Source organism: Microcebus murinus, chromosome 6, assembly GCF_040939455.1.
Source record: "Microcebus murinus isolate Inina chromosome 6, M.murinus_Inina_mat1.0, whole genome shotgun sequence".
NCBI lineage: Eukaryota > Metazoa > Chordata > Mammalia > Primates > Cheirogaleidae > Microcebus > Microcebus murinus.
The window spans coordinates 25,403,861-25,420,409 of NC_134109.1; the positions used below are offsets into that span (position 1 = coordinate 25,403,861).

Sequence of the window (16,549 nt, forward strand, 5' to 3'; positions counted from 1 at the left end):
AGCCCTTCAGTCATTTGGTTACAACTGTAAGGGAACCTCTGTGTAGCCAAGGAAGTGGCAAGGGTGGCTCCCCTTAATGAGTGATAGGAACAATGCCTTAGGCGTGCACACCTGGGCTGCTCCTGCTGCTTGGTAGATACTCAGGCTTTGAGGACTCTGACCCAGCTCCTTGGTGGGGTTTTCCTTGCAGGCTTCACTTGTTTCTATAAGAGGAGGACTGGGTGTAAAACGGATGGTTGTGCTGTCTGCTACAAACCCACCAGATTCCGTCTGCTCTGCGCCAGCCCTGTGGAGTACTTCCGGCCTGGCTTGGAGCTCCTCAATCGGGACAACGTGGGCTTAGTGTTGCTGCTACAGCCACTAGTCCCAGAAGGCCTGGGGCAAGTCTCAGTGGCCCCCCTGTGTGTGGCAAATACCCACGTCCTTTACAACCCACGCCGGGGTGATGTCAAGCTGGCCCAGATGGCCATTCTCCTGGCAGAAGTGGACAAGGTGGCCAGATTGTCAGATGGCAGCCACTGCCCCATCATCTTGTGCGGGGACCTGAATTCTGTCCCTGACTCACCTCTCTACAACTTCATCAGGGACGGAGAGATCCAGTACCATGGGATGCCAGCCTGGAAGGTGAAGTGGGAGAGGCCACTGTGGGGGGGGGAACATGGTCTAGGGAGAGATTAAGGTGTTGGCATCCAGTGCTGCTTCTGTGGCAGGGACCTCAGTTACACCTGTTCTGGCTCCTTCCTGCTTTTTCTTGTTATGTTGAATAGCTTGTGCCCAAACCTAGAAGCTAGGAACTCTTGAATACTTTGGCATATTGGAATCCTTTCCATTTTTATCATTAATTTAATTCACAAGTTATACATAAGTACATACTTGCAAGAATTCAAACATTATAAAACAAAGCACAAGCCTCCTTTATTACCTACAGTCTCTACCCTCTCCTCGTAGGGTCAAGTAATGACTATTCTAAATCTGGTGGCCGTCTTCTAGATTGTTTTCTATATATTTATGGTGATATCTATGTTCCTATGATATTATAATCAAAATTTATATTTATTAAGCACTTACTGTGTCTCAGGGACCATTTTAAGCACTTTACATGTATTATTGATTTTTATAATTTCTATTCTTGCTTCCATTGTGTAAATAAGGAAACTAAGGTGCAGCCAAGTTAAGTAATCTGCTCTAGGTTATGCAGGTCGTTAGTGGTGGAGCCAGCATTGTAACCAGGTAGTCTCGCCCCAGAACTTTTGCTCTCAAATACTATACTGTAATTGCTTATAACAACTAATAGGTAATCTATAACATGTATTTTATAAACATGATATGCTATTGTATGTTTCATTTGTAGGTTGTTTCTTTTTTTGCTCAACAATTTGAATCTATCTCATTCCTTCTAACTGCTGAATGTTGATAGGTTAGATATCTCATAGTTTTTTATCAGCTTGTGCTGATTTCTTTTTTTTTTTTTTTTTGAGACAGAGTCTCACTTTGTTGCCCAGGCTAGAGTGAGTGCCGTGGCATCAGCCTAGCTCACAGCAACCTCAAACTCCTGGGCTCAAGCAATCCTGCTGCCTCAGCCTCCCGAGTAGCTGGGACTACAGGCATGTGCCACCATGCCCAGCTAATTTTATATATATATATTAGTTGGCCAATTAATTTCTTTCTATTTATAGTAGAGACGGAGTCTCGATCTTGCTCAGGCTGGTTTCAAACTCCTGACCTCGAGCAATCTGCCCACCTCAGCCTCCCAGAGTGCTAGGATTACAGGCGTGAGCCACCGCGCCTGGCCATGTGCTGATTTCTTTATATGTCATTTAATCTTCTTGTTCCTTAGTTTTGCCCCTCCCGATCCAACCTATTGCTTAATTTCTGGCAAGGCACGGGGAGAAAGGACAGAAAATGACTGAATTATTGTTGAGCACTTTGGGATTTTATGTTAATGAGATTACTTAAGTGCCAGCAGTGTCCTAGTTGCCAAGTGTGCAGAGAAAGGCATCATCTTGCACTGAAGAAGCTATAATCAAGGAGCTCAGGGAATGGGAAGAAGAATTTACTGTGTGCCTGCCGTGTGACAGGGACTGTTCTGCATAGTGAATGAGAGCACTTGCTTTGATGGCAGACGTCCTGGGTTCAAATCCCTGTTCTGCCACCCTAGGCAGGTTACTTAACTTGTTAAAGTCCCATTTACCTCATTTGTACATCAGGGATAAAGTGCAAACTGCTTCAGAGGTGTTTTTGGGTGGATTAAATAATGCATGTAAAGTGTTTTCCAGGACCTGGTTCAAAGGAAATAGTGAACAACTGGTAGTGGTTAGTATTAAGAGTCTTAATTGTACATGGTATTATTATCCCATTTTACAGTAGAGGTTATTGAACCCAAGAGAGTTAACTAACTTGCCCAAAGTCACAGCTCTTAAATGGCCATTAAATTCCAGGTCTATTTTACTTTAGTTTACATATTGAAAGTTTATGCCTTTGAAGGGCAGAGGGATTATGTCTTATCACCGCTCTACCCCCAGCACTTAGCTAGTGTCTCTTGGCATTCAAATATATGTTGTTGTTAAATGCAATAAAGGGTATTTTGCTACACACGTTGGAGATGTGCAGATGACTGATGTTGCCGAATGTTTCCCCTACTACGTTCTGTCCGTTCCCAGGCTGCTCATTGGCTTTGACCGAGGATGGTGACATAGATACGGTAAAGTGCTTTGGTGCATTTCCCATTTGGTTTGACCCTGTGGTTTCCCAGTAATAGGTTCAAGATATTAGACTTTGATCTGGAAGATCCAAAGATGAGAATAAACCTTTTCCTGTTGCAAGTTAAAGCCCCTGAGAGTTGATATTTCCTGTGGAGAATTGTGTAGATTTTTCTGAGGTGAAATTTAGGGACCACACATTCCTGCAGTTCTATTCTCCTTGACTCACATACCTTACTCCTTTAATTCTCATTACTGTTTCATGGACATTCAGTTTCTAGTGAAAAAGTAATGGTTGAATTAGCTCCTTATTTTTAATCTTCCCCTGAGACTCATATGGCTTGCTTATACCGTGTGTGTATTGTGTGATTGTGCGTGTTTGTATTTGTCCACATGTCCCAAAATTTGGGCTCTTATTTCCTTTTTCTTTCTTGGTTTCCTTATTCCCACTCTGCTCTTTCCTTGCAGGTATCTGGACAGGAAGACTTCTCCCATCAGCTTTACCAGAGGAAGCTGCAGGCCCCCCTGTGGCCCAGCTCCCTGGGCATCACAGATTGCTGTCAGTATGTCACCTCCTGTCACCCCAAGAGATCAGGTGAGCATGTGTCACATTCATGTTTTTATGCCCATTTTTGGAGAAAACTGGCACCTTAATGACAAGAGAAAGTGTAATCCCCTCGGTTCTTTTAGCATGTTCCTTTGTTTTGTTTTGTTTTTTCCACTGTCCTCCCCATTGTCACCCATTAAAATGGACTTTAAATTACTGCTGCTGGAAACTCCTGTCATTAGAGCCAGACTTCCTCTGTGTCTTTGTTTCTTGGTACTACGGGGGTCTCAGCATGTGACTCCTTTTCCTTTCTTTCACTATATGGCTTTTCCTGGTTTACAGAGAGACGTAAATATGGCCGAGACTTCCTGTTACGTTTTCGCTTCTGCAACATCGCTTGTCAGCGACCAGTGGGACTGGTTCTCATGGAAGGAGTGACAGATACTAAGCCAGGTGACGGAAACTAAGCCTGTTTCCTTGGTTTTCTTTCTGCCTCACCCCTGATCTTTGTCAGTTATGTGGTTTTCTGCTCTTTCCTAGATATGATTCTTAGAGATTAGCTTTTGGTAATAAGTAGACTTAGAATGGAGGTCAGTCGAGTTCAGTAGCCATATGTGTGCATGGATATGCAATGTGGTAAGAGCACTGGACCAGAAGTCAAGAGAGCTGAATTCTAACTACCTCTGAGACCTTGAGTAAGCCATTTAACCTTTTTAGGCTTATAAAGTATATATAGGGGAGAAGATACACATGATGGGACTTTGAAAATCATATGGTGACTGTTGTAATAAAAAGTTGGTCCTACTGAGAACTTCCATATTGAATACTTGACATTCTCCCCTTCTTGTGTCTGAAACCACTTCAAAGCCATTAGGAGAATGGAAAAAAGAAATTCAGGCTCCATTTTTGGCAAACTAGGAGATCAGAAGATATCTGAAACCATAAGCCACAGCACAGAAGGAATAGCTGCAAGAAGTACTGGAGATCATGCAGGGGTACTGGAGGAAGTTGGGGGAGACTTATCTGTGGGGCTATGTGGATCTCAAAGAACCAGCAGAGTGCATTTCGCCAAGTGAGGAGTGTGCCTTGAGGCACAAAATCAAAATCCCTTGTTTTTTCAACTAGAATAGAATGCACAGGTTGCAATAGGAGAGTGTCTAGATCTGTTTTGATCCTAAGAGGCAGTGGAGGAAGGACTGATCAAAGAATCAAGCCATAGTTGGATTAAGCAGTCTGTTCAAGTGGTAGAGGGGAGATGACGTACTGACAGAGCTGCATATCTCTTTCGGTTAGGGAAGAGTAAAGATTAAAATGACTCCTATGTAATGCTCTATCATGAGGAAAATTCCTGATACTTCAAATGCAAACCCAGTTGTTCCCTTATATAAACTTTGTACAAGTAGCTGCCTCAACTAATTCAAAGCTTGCCCAAAAGGAATAACATGGGATCTGTACTAAAATACTTGTAAGAGAAAAAGGAGGAAGGAATGGGTAAACAAGAGACAGATAAAGAATACTTCAAAGATAAAAATTGTTGCCATGAAGCATATGGAAATTATGATTATTTTCCTGTGAATAAAAAAAAAGGAAGCAATTGTCTTTATAAAAGAAGAACACAAAAACAAAAGTAAATGCTTTTATAAAATAAGTAAGTTCAAACACCTGACAAGACATCAGGAGGTAAAATTTAAACTGCAGAGCTCAGAAAAGAAGTGGAATAAAAATTACAAAAAATGAAGACAAAATTGAATGCAGCACAAGTGGGAATAGATATTGCTGAAAACAAGGCAAGAGACTGAGTCAGAAAATCAAAACAAAACAAAAAACCAAACAAAATGAAATAGAAGTAAAAGGAGAAAAAGGATTAAAGAGAAAATGACAGTAGTAAAAGATAAAGGAAATTCAAAATACACATAATTGGAGTTCACAAAGTTAACCAATATAATGGCCCAAAAGGAATATTTAAATATATTATTTAAGAAAGATTTTCCCAAAATGAAAAGATTTGAATTTTCGGACTGAGGACATACCATGTGTCAGTAAAAAATGATGTGGGAGAATCAATATTAAGGCATCCTGTTGAAGTTATTAGAAATCAAGGATAAAAGAATCCTTTGGGCAGTTACACCACGAGATTGAGCTCCCTTTAAGCATAATAGTAATCAGTTGACTTCAGACTTCTTAACATTACATCCGACTGTAGAAGTTGTGGATCAAGGCTCAAGGAAAGAAGGTAGGGCTCAAGAATTTTATACAGCCTTTCTTGAAGAAACTACTAGAGGAATAACTGAAGGCAACCAAGCAATGGCTGGGAAAGCTGTAGTAAAAGGACTGGTGGTGAGCACTGAATTAATTTTTTCTTATAGGAATTTAATTTGAATTGGCAATTTGCACAGAGCAGTGCACATACCAATGGCTCAATACCCTTTTAATTGCAAAGCTAAAATATCATTACAGCTGTGGGGATAGCAATAATAATAGTGATGGCCACCCTGTATTGAGCAACTAGCATGTTCAGGAACTGGGATAAATGCTTGTATCAGTCAGGCTCAGGCAGGGGAGCAATGGCTCAGGGTTTTAAGATCTAAAGTTAAATGGTAACAGGATCCCATGTAGATAATTTTATCTTAAGAATGGGTTATTTAAATCAGTGATGTACTTCAACAAAACATAAAAATAAGCATTTCAATATAACAACAAACAAAATTAAACAAAGAACCTATGAAACACATACTGACAATCACTTTGTAAGTAGAAAAGACCTGTTCTATAGGGAGGAACTACCGAGCTCACTGACAGTGCAAGATAATAGTACTATTGACAAAATCAGGGTTACATTTGGATAAACACACCCATTCACCACATACCGTTAACATGCCCTTTCATTTGTTCAGTGTTCCCACCTGGGGCTGAACAGGCTCCTGATAACTGTCTTAAAGACTCCAAATCTAAAAAACTATACTTATTTTTCAAAGGCCATGAGTGGAAGACTTAAGTGTAGTACAAGGAGATCATAGTGTGGGAGTTCCTTATTCTATAGGATCTGTCTAGATATGCTAACAAATAATATTTCTAGTTCATCCAACCCAACTGTGCATATCAAAACATGCCAATTTGACTGTGTCATTAACTTTGATGGGGAGGAAATTTAAATTAAAACCGCACAGTATCTGGAAAATGACAACAACAAAAATACCATATATTTGTGGGATTAGCTAAATAGTGTTCAGTGAAAAATTCATAGAATTATTAGTAAATAGAATATTTAGAATCATTGAATTATACTAATAGATGTGAAAGGATGAAAGTAAATAAATTAAGCATCTAATTCAAGAAATTAGACAAAAGCAACGGAAAGAAAACAAAAGGAAAGAAGATTAAAATGGGAATAATTTAGAAAACAGAAGAACTAATAAACTCTTAAGAGTGGTTGTTTGGGTGAGAAACAGTTGTCAATTAAATAAGCCCATCATATTTAAGGGGGATGGTGAAGGAATAGGAAAAAGTGTCCAGATGCAGAAGAAAAAAGAATAATAAGAGGGTTTTTGTTTTTTTTTTTTTTTTGCTCAAGTAAGTATAAAAGAAATTGAAAATTTAGATGGCATATAAGTGTAACTTACTAAATCTGATTCCAGGGAAGAGTGTCTAAAGAGACTAATTACTATGGCAGAAAAATAATAGAAAAAGTTCTCAGAGATGCAGTCCCTCCAATACACTAGGCTCAGATTGACCAGGGAATGTCCTCAAACCTTCAAAGAACATGTAATTCCTTTACTGTTTAAGTTGTTACAGAGCACAGAGGAAGAAAGGGGCAAAGTTGTTTTTATGAAACAAGTATAATGATGCCAGCACCTCACAGTAATTACACAGATAAAGAAAACCACACTCTAATATTCTCTATCTGTGAAAATTGATGTAAAAATTTTAAATAGAAGATTAAGAAACAGAATCTAGCAGCACATTGAAAGAGCAATATACCATGACAAATTAGAGTTTATTAGAAAATAAGGATAGTTCAATATTGGGAAATCTATTAATATAGTTTATCACACATACATATGAAACCTATTAAAATATATGAAACTCATGTCATCCTCTCTAACATGCTGAAGAGACATTTGTTAACATTCAACTTCTATTCTGGATTCTTTTAAAATGAATTCTCTTAAATTAAGGGAAAAAAATGGATATTTCCTTATATTGTTGAAATATATCTATTTCAGCTCCAAAATCAGTATTTTACTTAAAAAAAGAAGCTCGAGCAGCATTCCTGTTAAAGTTAAGAGCAGGACAAGGATGACACTATTATTATTTAACTGTGTTTGGAGATACCAGCCAACAGAATTAGAAATATAAGTAAGAAAATAGAAGTGTAAAAATGGAAAGGAGGGGGTAAATTATTACTTGCTGATGATATCATTATATAACTGATGATCCAAGAGAACTAAAATCAGCATGAAGCACTAAAGTGATTCTGGAAAGAGGCTGGGTACAAAATTAATATGCAGAAATTAGTATTCATATATAAAAATACTGATATATTTGTTAAAGGATATAATAAAAAAAGACCTTATTTGTAATAGCAACAAAAAGAAAAAATACAGAAATAAATTTAACAGGAAAAATGTAAGGTATATAAAGGAACATCACATTTCATCTAAATAATAAAATTTATTGGCATGAAGTTCTCCATAGCATTCCCTTATCCTTTTATTAAAATAGCATCACTGGGATGAAATTCGCATGTCACAAAATACACCCATTTAAAGTATGCTTTCAGAATTGTACAGCCATTACCACAATCTAATTTTAGTACATTCTCATCACCCACAAAAGAAACTATTTACCCATTAGCAGTCACTTTCCATTCATCTCTCCCCTTGTCAAAACTCAATTGACCACGAATACATGGGTCTCTGGACTCTTAATTCTATTCCATTCATCTATCCTTATGTCAGTGCCACACTCTTCTTTTGTTTTTTTGTTTTTGTTTTTTTGAGGAGGAAGGAAAAAATTATGGAATGCATCACGAATTTGTGTGCATCTTTCTGCAGAGGCCATGTTAACCTGCTCTGTATTGTTCCAATTTTATTATGTATGCTGCCGAAGTGAGCACCACATTGTCTTGATTACTATAGTTTTGTATACAGTAGTTCCTCCTCCTCCACGGTTTTGTTTTCCTTGGTTTCAGTTACCCATTGTCAACCACAGTTCGAAAATACTTATTTTGAGAGAGATCACGTTCACATAACTTTTATTAAAGTGTATTGTTAAAATTGTTTCCTTTCATTGTTAATCTTTTACTGTGCCTAATTTACAAATTAAATTTTATCATAGGTGTGCATAGGAAAAAACATAGTATATAGAAGGTTTGGTACCATCCATGGTTTCAGGCATCTACTGGGTATCTTGAAATACAGCTTCCATAGATACTTTTGAAATAGGAAAGAGTAAGTCTTCTGACTTTATTGTTATTTATTAGAATGATTTTTTTTTTTTTGAGACAGAGTCTCGCTTTGTTGCCCAGGCTAGAGTGAGTGCCATGGCGTCAGCCTAGCTCACAGCAACCTCAAACTCCTGGACTCAAGGGATCCTCCTGCCTCAGCCTCCCAAGTAGCTGGGACTACAGGCATGCGCCACCATGCCCAGCTAGTTTTTTCTATATATATTAGTTGGCCAATTAATTTCTTTCTATTTTTAGTAGAGACGGGGTCTCACTCTTGCTCAGGCTGGTCTCGAACTCCTGACCTCGAGCAATCCGCCCGCCTCGGCCTCCCAGGGTGCTAGGATTACAGGCGTGAGCCACTGCGCCTGGCCTTATTAGAATGATTTTTGACTCTTCGGAGTCCTTTGCATTTCCATATAAATTTTAGGATCAGCATGTCAATTTCTGCAAGATAAGGCAGTTGTGATTTTGATAGGGATCTACAAATCTGTAGATCACTTTATGAAGTATCACCACTTTAACAGTATTGTCTTAGGACCGATGAACATGGGCTATCCTTCCATTTATTTAGATCTTTAATTTTCTTTGCATGTTTTATAGTTTCTAATGTACAAGTCTTACACTACTTTTGTTAAATTTATTCCTAATTATTTTATTCTTTTTGGCGCTACTTAATTTTGTATTTGGATTGTTTATTGCTAGTGTATAGAGATAGGATTTTCATATATTGATTTTGTATCCTGCAATATTGCTGAACTAATTTATTCTAATAGTTTTTTTAGTGAATTTCTTAGGATTTTTCTCTGTATAAGATCATGTCATCTTAAAAATAGAAATAGCATTTATTACTTCTGCTCCAATCCGGATACCTTTTATTTCTTCTTCTTTCATAATTACCCTGACTAGAACTCTTGGTACAATGTTGAGTAGAAGTGGTGAGAGCAGACACCCTTGTCTTGTTCCTAATCTCAGGGATAAAGCTTTGAGTCTTTCACCATTAAGTATGATAGCTGTGTGTTTTTTTTATAGATACCCTTTACCAAGTTGAGAAAGTTCTATTCCTAGTTTGAGTATTTTTTAATCATGAAAGGGTGTGGATTTTGTCCAATATTTTTCCTTTATCTGTTGAGATAATCATGTGGTTTATGTCCTTAAATATTCTATTAATATGATATATCACATTAATTGATTTCAGATATTAAACCAAGCTTACATTCCTAGGATAAATCCTACTTGATCACAGTATATAATCATTTTTATATTTTGCAGAATTTGGTTTGCTAGTATTTTTTTTTTTTTTTTTTTTTTGAGACAGAGTCTCACTTTGTTGTCCAGGCTAGAGTGAGTGCCGTGGCGTCAGCCTAGCTCACAGCAACCTCAAACTCCTGGGCTCAAGCGATCCTCCTGCCTCAGCCTCCCGAGTAGCTGGGACTACAGGCATGCGCCACCATGCCCGGCTAATTTTTTTTATATATATATCAGTTGGCCAATTAATTTCTTTCTATTTATAGTAGAGACGGGGTCTCGCTCTTGCTTAGGCTGGTTTTGAACTCCTGACCTTGAGCAATCCACCCGCCTCGGCCTCCCAAGAGCTAGGATTACAGGCGTGAGCCACAGCGCCCGGCCGGTTTGCTAGTATTTTACTGAGAGGTTTTGCATCTATATTCATAAGGGGTATTGATCTGTAGTTTTCATTTTGATGTTTTATGTAGTTTTGGTACCAGAGAAATACTGACCTCATAGGATGACTTGGGAAGTATCACCCCCTCTTTTATTTTTTGGAAGTGTTTGTGAAGGATTTGTATGAACTTTTCTTTAAATGTTTGGTAGAATTCACCAGTGAAGCTCTTTGAGCCTGGGCTCTTCTTTGTAGGAAGTTTTTAAATTATTAATTCAATCTCTTTATTTGCTATGGGACTATTCAGATTCTCTACTTCTTTAGTCAGTTTATGAAGTTAGTGTCTTTCTAGGAATTTGTCCATTTTATCTAAGTTATCTAATTTGTTGGTAGACAGTTTATAGTATTTGCTTGTAGGTTTTTTTTGTTTGTTTTGTTTTGTTTTGCTTTGTTTTGAGAGAGGATCTTGGTCTGTTGCCTGGTAGTTGTTTTTTTATTTTTTATTTCTGTACGGTTGGTAGTGATGGTCCCTGTTTCATTTCTGATTTTAGTAATTTGAGTATTGTTTTATTGGTTGGTCTACCTAAGGAGTTGATCCCTATTATTCTATTAATGTCAGTAGGATCTGTAGTAATGTTCCCTCTTTCTTGCTGATATTGGTAATTTGTATCTTTTTTTTTTAAAATGTATGTATGGTGTGCATATGTGTATGTATGTATTGATGTGTGTATATACATACATAGATACATACAGACACACAATGGATGGTACATGGTAGAAAATCTCTAGAGGAATTTACCAGGAATTAGCATTGGTTGCTTCTGGAGAGGGGAATTCAGTGATAGGGGGTAAGTGGGAGAGTAACTTCACTGTTATTTTTTTCTACATTTTGATTTTTATATCATGTAACTATATGACCTATTCCAAAAAAACATACTTAAAAAAAAAAAAGGTAAGCCAAAGAAGACAATGTCTATGTTAGAAGCCTCTGTAACTGCCTTCCTCAAGTTTTTTACTTTGGTTTATTGTTTTCTTCCTCTCCTCACTGTTTCTCTTTCCCCTCTGATCCTTCTGGAGCAGTCCAGTCAGGGGTCTGAGAGGGATTTCAGGGTGAGAGGTTCTGACCCTGCTTCATTGTTGTGGATGAGAAAACCTTTTTCTCTCTGGTCCTCTACAGAGCGACCTGCAGGTTGGGCCGAGTCTGTCCTTGAGGAAGATGCATCTGAGCTTGAGCCTGTCTTCCCCAGGTAACCTTCTCTCCAGTTCCCTTCCGCTTTCAGTCCAGTCCCTGTCTAGGTGTGAGATTCCCACTGCCTGTCCTGAGGCTGATTTAGGTGAGGGCTTTTTGCCAAGCTCTCTCTTTCCCTAATACTTGCTAAGCTTATAGAGGGGCATACAGGTATGCAGAAGCCAGAGGTGACCACCCATGTTCTTGGAGGTGCAGGGCCTATGCACTCTTTTCTGGTCCCACGGACAGGGCTGCACTGGGTATACTTTACTGGGTAGTAAGAGGAGAGTGAAGGATAAATAATGTCAGGGGGTCTCAGTATAAATGTATCTGTTTCCAGACTAATTTTAGCTAAGACTGCCAGCCTCTCATTAGCATGGGAAGGAATTTGCTGAGATTGAGTCATTTGGGATTATCCCTTAAAAAAAACTTTATAAAACCCATAGAGAAAGTGACCTTGGGAAAATTTAGTAATTTTTGTCAACTACTCCTCCCTGTCCATCCCTGTAGGACTACAGGTACCATCCAGCACTGCCTCCACCTGACCTCAGTATATACGCACTTCCTGCCCCAGCATGGCCGCCCAGAGGTCACCACGATGCCCTTGGGTTTGGGAACGACGGTGGATTACATCTTCTTCTCAGCTGAGTCCTACGAGAATGGGAACAGAACTGGTAAGCCCTGGGGGATCCTGGCTTCCTAGAAATCACTCCCAGGGTCCCTGGGAACAGCAAATGGCAGGTCAGGCATTTGGTGGCATAACTTGGGCTGCTGGACTCAGCCAGCAAAGGGGCAGATTTCATACCTCCCTGGCACTGGTCATCCTCATCATTTTCCCATACGCCACTTTCCTGCCTTCTCTCTTTTTATCCTTGTAGCATTAGAAAGAGGTGGGTAGAAGAGTCACTCTCCATCCCTGTTTTAGAGGTAAAAGCAGAGCTCCAGGAGATGATTGCATTTGTTAAGTGGCAGCCACTTAGTGAGGGACTTGGTTGAGACCCTATTTGCTCTCTCCTCATCCCATACCAGTAGTCATAATAGAGCAGTCTCCCAGCCCCATGCTTATATTGTTTAACGAATGTTTTTTAAAATGTTTGAATTGATTGCCTATGTTTAAAAATCAGATTTTATATGGAAAAGCTGGATTTCTAGCTTTTCTTAGACAATCAGAAGATATCATAATGCTGGGCCTGGGTATACACTCCTCAGCTTGCCACAGTCCCCCGGAACCCCTGTCTTCATTCATATTGTCGTGGAGTATCTCTGAGAAAATGAAGCCTCCTGCCCCAGAGGCTGCAGGAGGAGGTGAGGGGGCGGAGCAGCCTGCGCCCACAGAAGGTGTAGTTCCCAGAGGGCCCTGTTCCTGCCTGCCATGCTGCATGGCTGCGGCTGCTTTACCCTTGGCTTTTGCTTTGTGCCCCAGATCAGAGGCTGTATGGAGATGGAACGCTGAAGCTCCTGGGCCGTCTCTCCCTCCTCTCTGAAGAGATTCTTTGGGCTGCCAATGGTTTACCCAACCCCTTCTGCTCTTCAGACCACCTCTGCCTGCTAGCCAGCTTTGGGATGGATGTCACCGCCCCATGATGGGGCTCCCAGGGGAAGAGAGCTTCTCTTCCAGAAGACCTCACTGGATCAGAGACTGTGGAAATAATCCATGCTTCTGGAAACTTAGATCCAAGAAACTTACGTCCCCTCCCCTCCCCTTCCTTGTTCCCTTCTTCCCATGGTTAGATTTTCTCCAGGCCTGTCCACGTTCTCTGCCTGTGGTCCCTGCCCCGCCCCAACCTCTTCCTAATCCTGTGCCACACACTCAGTGGCCCTGGGAGAGGCAGAAGGGGGGTTTCCCCTTCCTTCCATGTATCCAGCGCTCCCCCTTGATTTTTAATTACCAGGGTTGTGGGAGCTATTGATCTCATTGGTTGTTTGCTTTCAGGCCGTTTCTTGGTGGTACCTTCTGACCCGACCTCCTCCCTGCCTTCATGACCTCTGGGCCCAGCCCTCTTGCCAGCAGGCATGCACATGTGAGATATGTGTAGTGTACCTGCATCCTCTTGGGGTGGGCCTGTTCTGCACAGCCATGCCTGCCTCTGACCAGCCCACTTTCCACACTGGGGCTATAGGCCTAGGGGCAGGTTTAAAGCATGAGCCAGTGGCTTTGTGCTGCCAGGCAGCAGCAAGGCATGGGCCCTTCTCTCCTTTTAGCCTTTGTGTTCCATTAGGCATTAGTCCTGCCAAGCAGGGCAGGCTTGTCATCGTATGGGCTCTGGGAACAAATGGGCCCCGCAGCTTGGGGCCAGCAGATTTGGGGATGTGCTACCTGCCCCAGAGGTATCTTCCAACCCAGAGCTCTCCACAGACATAGCATGATTTCTCTAGGGCTCATCCCTTTCTCCAGACTGCCCTGAGGGAGGCAGAAGTTTGAACCCTGGTGTGGGGTTCAGTGGGCTGGGATAGTGGTGTGAGGTTTAAAACTCTTTTAAGGATGATGGAAAAGAACCTTCAGGAAACTCTTGTCTCACTGGACTCTGTAGCACGCAGAACTGGGGCAAGGGTAGGAGTCCCAATGGGGAAAGAGCAGATAGGCTCTGTAGCTGCCTCAGCTGGGACTCAAGACCTAAGGGGCCGGTTCTCTTTCCTCTGCACACCTAGGAAGTAGTTTTCTGTTCCTCTCCTCCTACCAGTTTTTAGTTTGTGCTGCCTCCTGCCTCCCCCATTCCTTTCTATTTTCCTCTAGAATTGCCTGGTATTTAGCTCAGGCCAAACCATCTCAGCAGAATGGTGGCCTTGGGCAAAAGTGGTCTAAGAACTTGGGGTGGCAGTGTTTGAGGGTTTGCTCTGTCCAAGCAAGGCCTCAGCTGTTTGCCACCTCTGTTTCCCTCTCTTAACACAGGGGTACCCTAGCTTATTCAGGGGGCTCCCTAGCCCATACTGTGTCATGTGCATACCTTAATCTTTCATTGCTGGGCTGTGGCTTGGGGTATTCCTGGGCCATCCCCTTCCCACATCTCCTTTAACTCAAGAGTAGCTGCTAGCCCTGGTAAATTTGACCCAGACTTCCATAATGGGACTGAAGACGGTGGCCAAGAGGCTTAAGTTAGGGACAGTGAACCAGAGGTTAATGTTCTTTCCTGTCTTTGAAAGCCAAAGACACAGCTCGAATTCTGCTGCATTCATGGTTATGAGCTTTCCATGCCTAGGTTCTGGGGGATTTATTTTCTTTGTGTGTTTATTTTTAAACTTTGTTTCCTGGGTATTGGACATGTGCCTGTCTGAGCCCCAGGCCTGCCTGTCCACACCCCACCATTCACTTTGTCTCTTCCCTGGGCACCTCCTGAGATGGTCTCAAGACAGTGCCCTATTGGTTCCTAGGACTCGGGCCTGTCCCTGTTGTCTTCTGCTGGGAAATGCAAGTTAAAAATGGCTGAAGATGGCAGAGGGCAGGAGCTTAACAGATTATCTTTTCCTTGTTTTCTTATTTGTTTCTGTTTCAGAAATGAAATGGGGGATTTAAATGGCCATTTAAACTCTCTTTTTCCAAATAAAGGTTTACCTTTTTCCCCCCTACTGTTGGTCATTTTGTTAGGATCCTGAAGGGCATGGGGTCTTCAAGAGAGGGCCTGGAGGATGAGGTGGGCAGAGAGGAAGAGCCTGAGGGGTTTCTGATCCTGGGATGGGGTCTTAAGACCTAAATCTAGACCAGTGCAATTTGTCATAATCTCTTTCTATTAACTGAGGCAAATTCCAACTGCTCGGAGGCCTGGGAGGAACAGGGCTTGAGCAATGCCGCTTGCCCTCACTTTGTTGGGATACAGGTCTTGTCTCCATCCTCGCCAAGCGAGAGGAGAATAGCTCTTTCTTTTTTTTTGATACAGAGTCTCACTGTGTTGCCCAGGCTACAGTGAGTGCCGTGGCATCAGCCTAGCTCACAGCAACCTCAAACTCCTGGGCTCAAGCAATCCTTCTGCCTCCGCCTCCCAAGTAGCTGGTACTACAGGCATGTGCCACCATGCCTGGCTAATTTTTTCTATATATATTAGTTGGCTAATTAATTTCTTTCTATTTGTAGTAGAGACGGGGTCTCGCTTGTGCTCATGGCTCAGGCTGGTTTTGAACTCCTGACCTCGAGCAATCCGCCCGCCTCAGCCTCCCAGAGTGCTGGGACTACAGGCGTGAGCCACTGCGCCCAGCCTGAGAATAGCTCTTTCAACTGCTTTTCATTCTTACTCCATCTGCTCCCCCCGTACCACCCCCAGTCCCTACTGTGTTTCAGGAGGATCTGTGCGGAAAGTGGGATGAGATGTGTGTTTTCCCGGTCAAAGCCGTGGCAGCTGCATGAGGCATGGTGTGCGTGGCAGATGCCTCTCGCTGAGCCGTCTATTTCTGATCTCATTTGCATTCTGGAGCCAGGGCTGAGCTCTGGGCCATCTGTCGCTGAAAGAATGTCTCTTCCTTCTTGGGCCTAACTCTGCTGGTACTTTCGTCCTCCCCCAGCCTCCCTGTGCGGTAGGCCCAGCCAAGCCCACGTGCCCACTGGGAGCCCTGAAGGCAAGTGTGGTTTTCTACCCTACCTGAGCAGATTCCCAGACCCCACCCTAGCCTCTGAATCAGTCTCTGAGAGCCTGAATTTTTTAAAGCTACCTGGGTGCCTCTTGCCCTACCTGGCGTTGGGATCCACTGATTCAATACAAAGAAAATGTAGCGAGGGATTAGGAACACTGCTCGTCATCTTGATCTAGTCAGTTGGTGACTGTAGGTAAGTTACTTCTGTGGTTCAGTTCACATCCCTTGGTGAAATGAAAACTAATGATCTACTTGCGAGGAATTTTCAGATTTGAAATTGCTTTATTTGGGCTTTGGCAAGAAATGGGTGCAAAGAATTTCAGAGAAACATTGGTAGGAGTTGGGAGTGCATAGTTCCCCCCCAGCCAGGCTGGACAATTGGGCCCACTGGCTGAGAAGTATTTGATAGCTGGAAGCTTTGAGGTGTGGCCCCAGAGACCCTTCTGGCACA

At 41.8% G+C, this 16,549-nt stretch overlaps 1 protein-coding gene, 1 non-coding gene and 1 pseudogene across 3 annotated transcripts in view; 2 read left to right on the plus strand and 1 right to left on the minus strand.

Annotated features, from left to right (window-relative positions):
* Positions 1-15,102, plus strand: part of ANGEL1 (angel homolog 1) — a 31,682-nt gene extending 16,580 nt beyond the window's left edge. For both annotated transcript variants that reach the window (XM_012742665.3, XM_012742697.3), the window contains 6 exons: positions 191-624; positions 3,168-3,294; positions 3,589-3,699; positions 11,488-11,557; positions 12,049-12,212; positions 12,962-15,102. In XM_012742665.3, coding sequence (XP_012598119.1) covers positions 191-624; positions 3,168-3,294; positions 3,589-3,699; positions 11,488-11,557; positions 12,049-12,212; positions 12,962-13,122 — 1,067 coding nt within the window. In that variant the 3' untranslated portion in view covers positions 13,123-15,102. The remainder of the gene's footprint in view (positions 1-190; positions 625-3,167; positions 3,295-3,588; positions 3,700-11,487; positions 11,558-12,048; positions 12,213-12,961) is intronic.
* Positions 8,257-8,362, minus strand: LOC142871667 (U6 spliceosomal RNA). The gene has a single exon (XR_012919895.1). It is a non-coding gene; the product is annotated as a U6 spliceosomal RNA (small nuclear RNA).
* On the plus strand, positions 14,021-15,102 carry LOC109730479 (uncharacterized; annotated as a pseudogene).
* Positions 15,103-16,549: the final 1,447 nt, after the last annotated feature.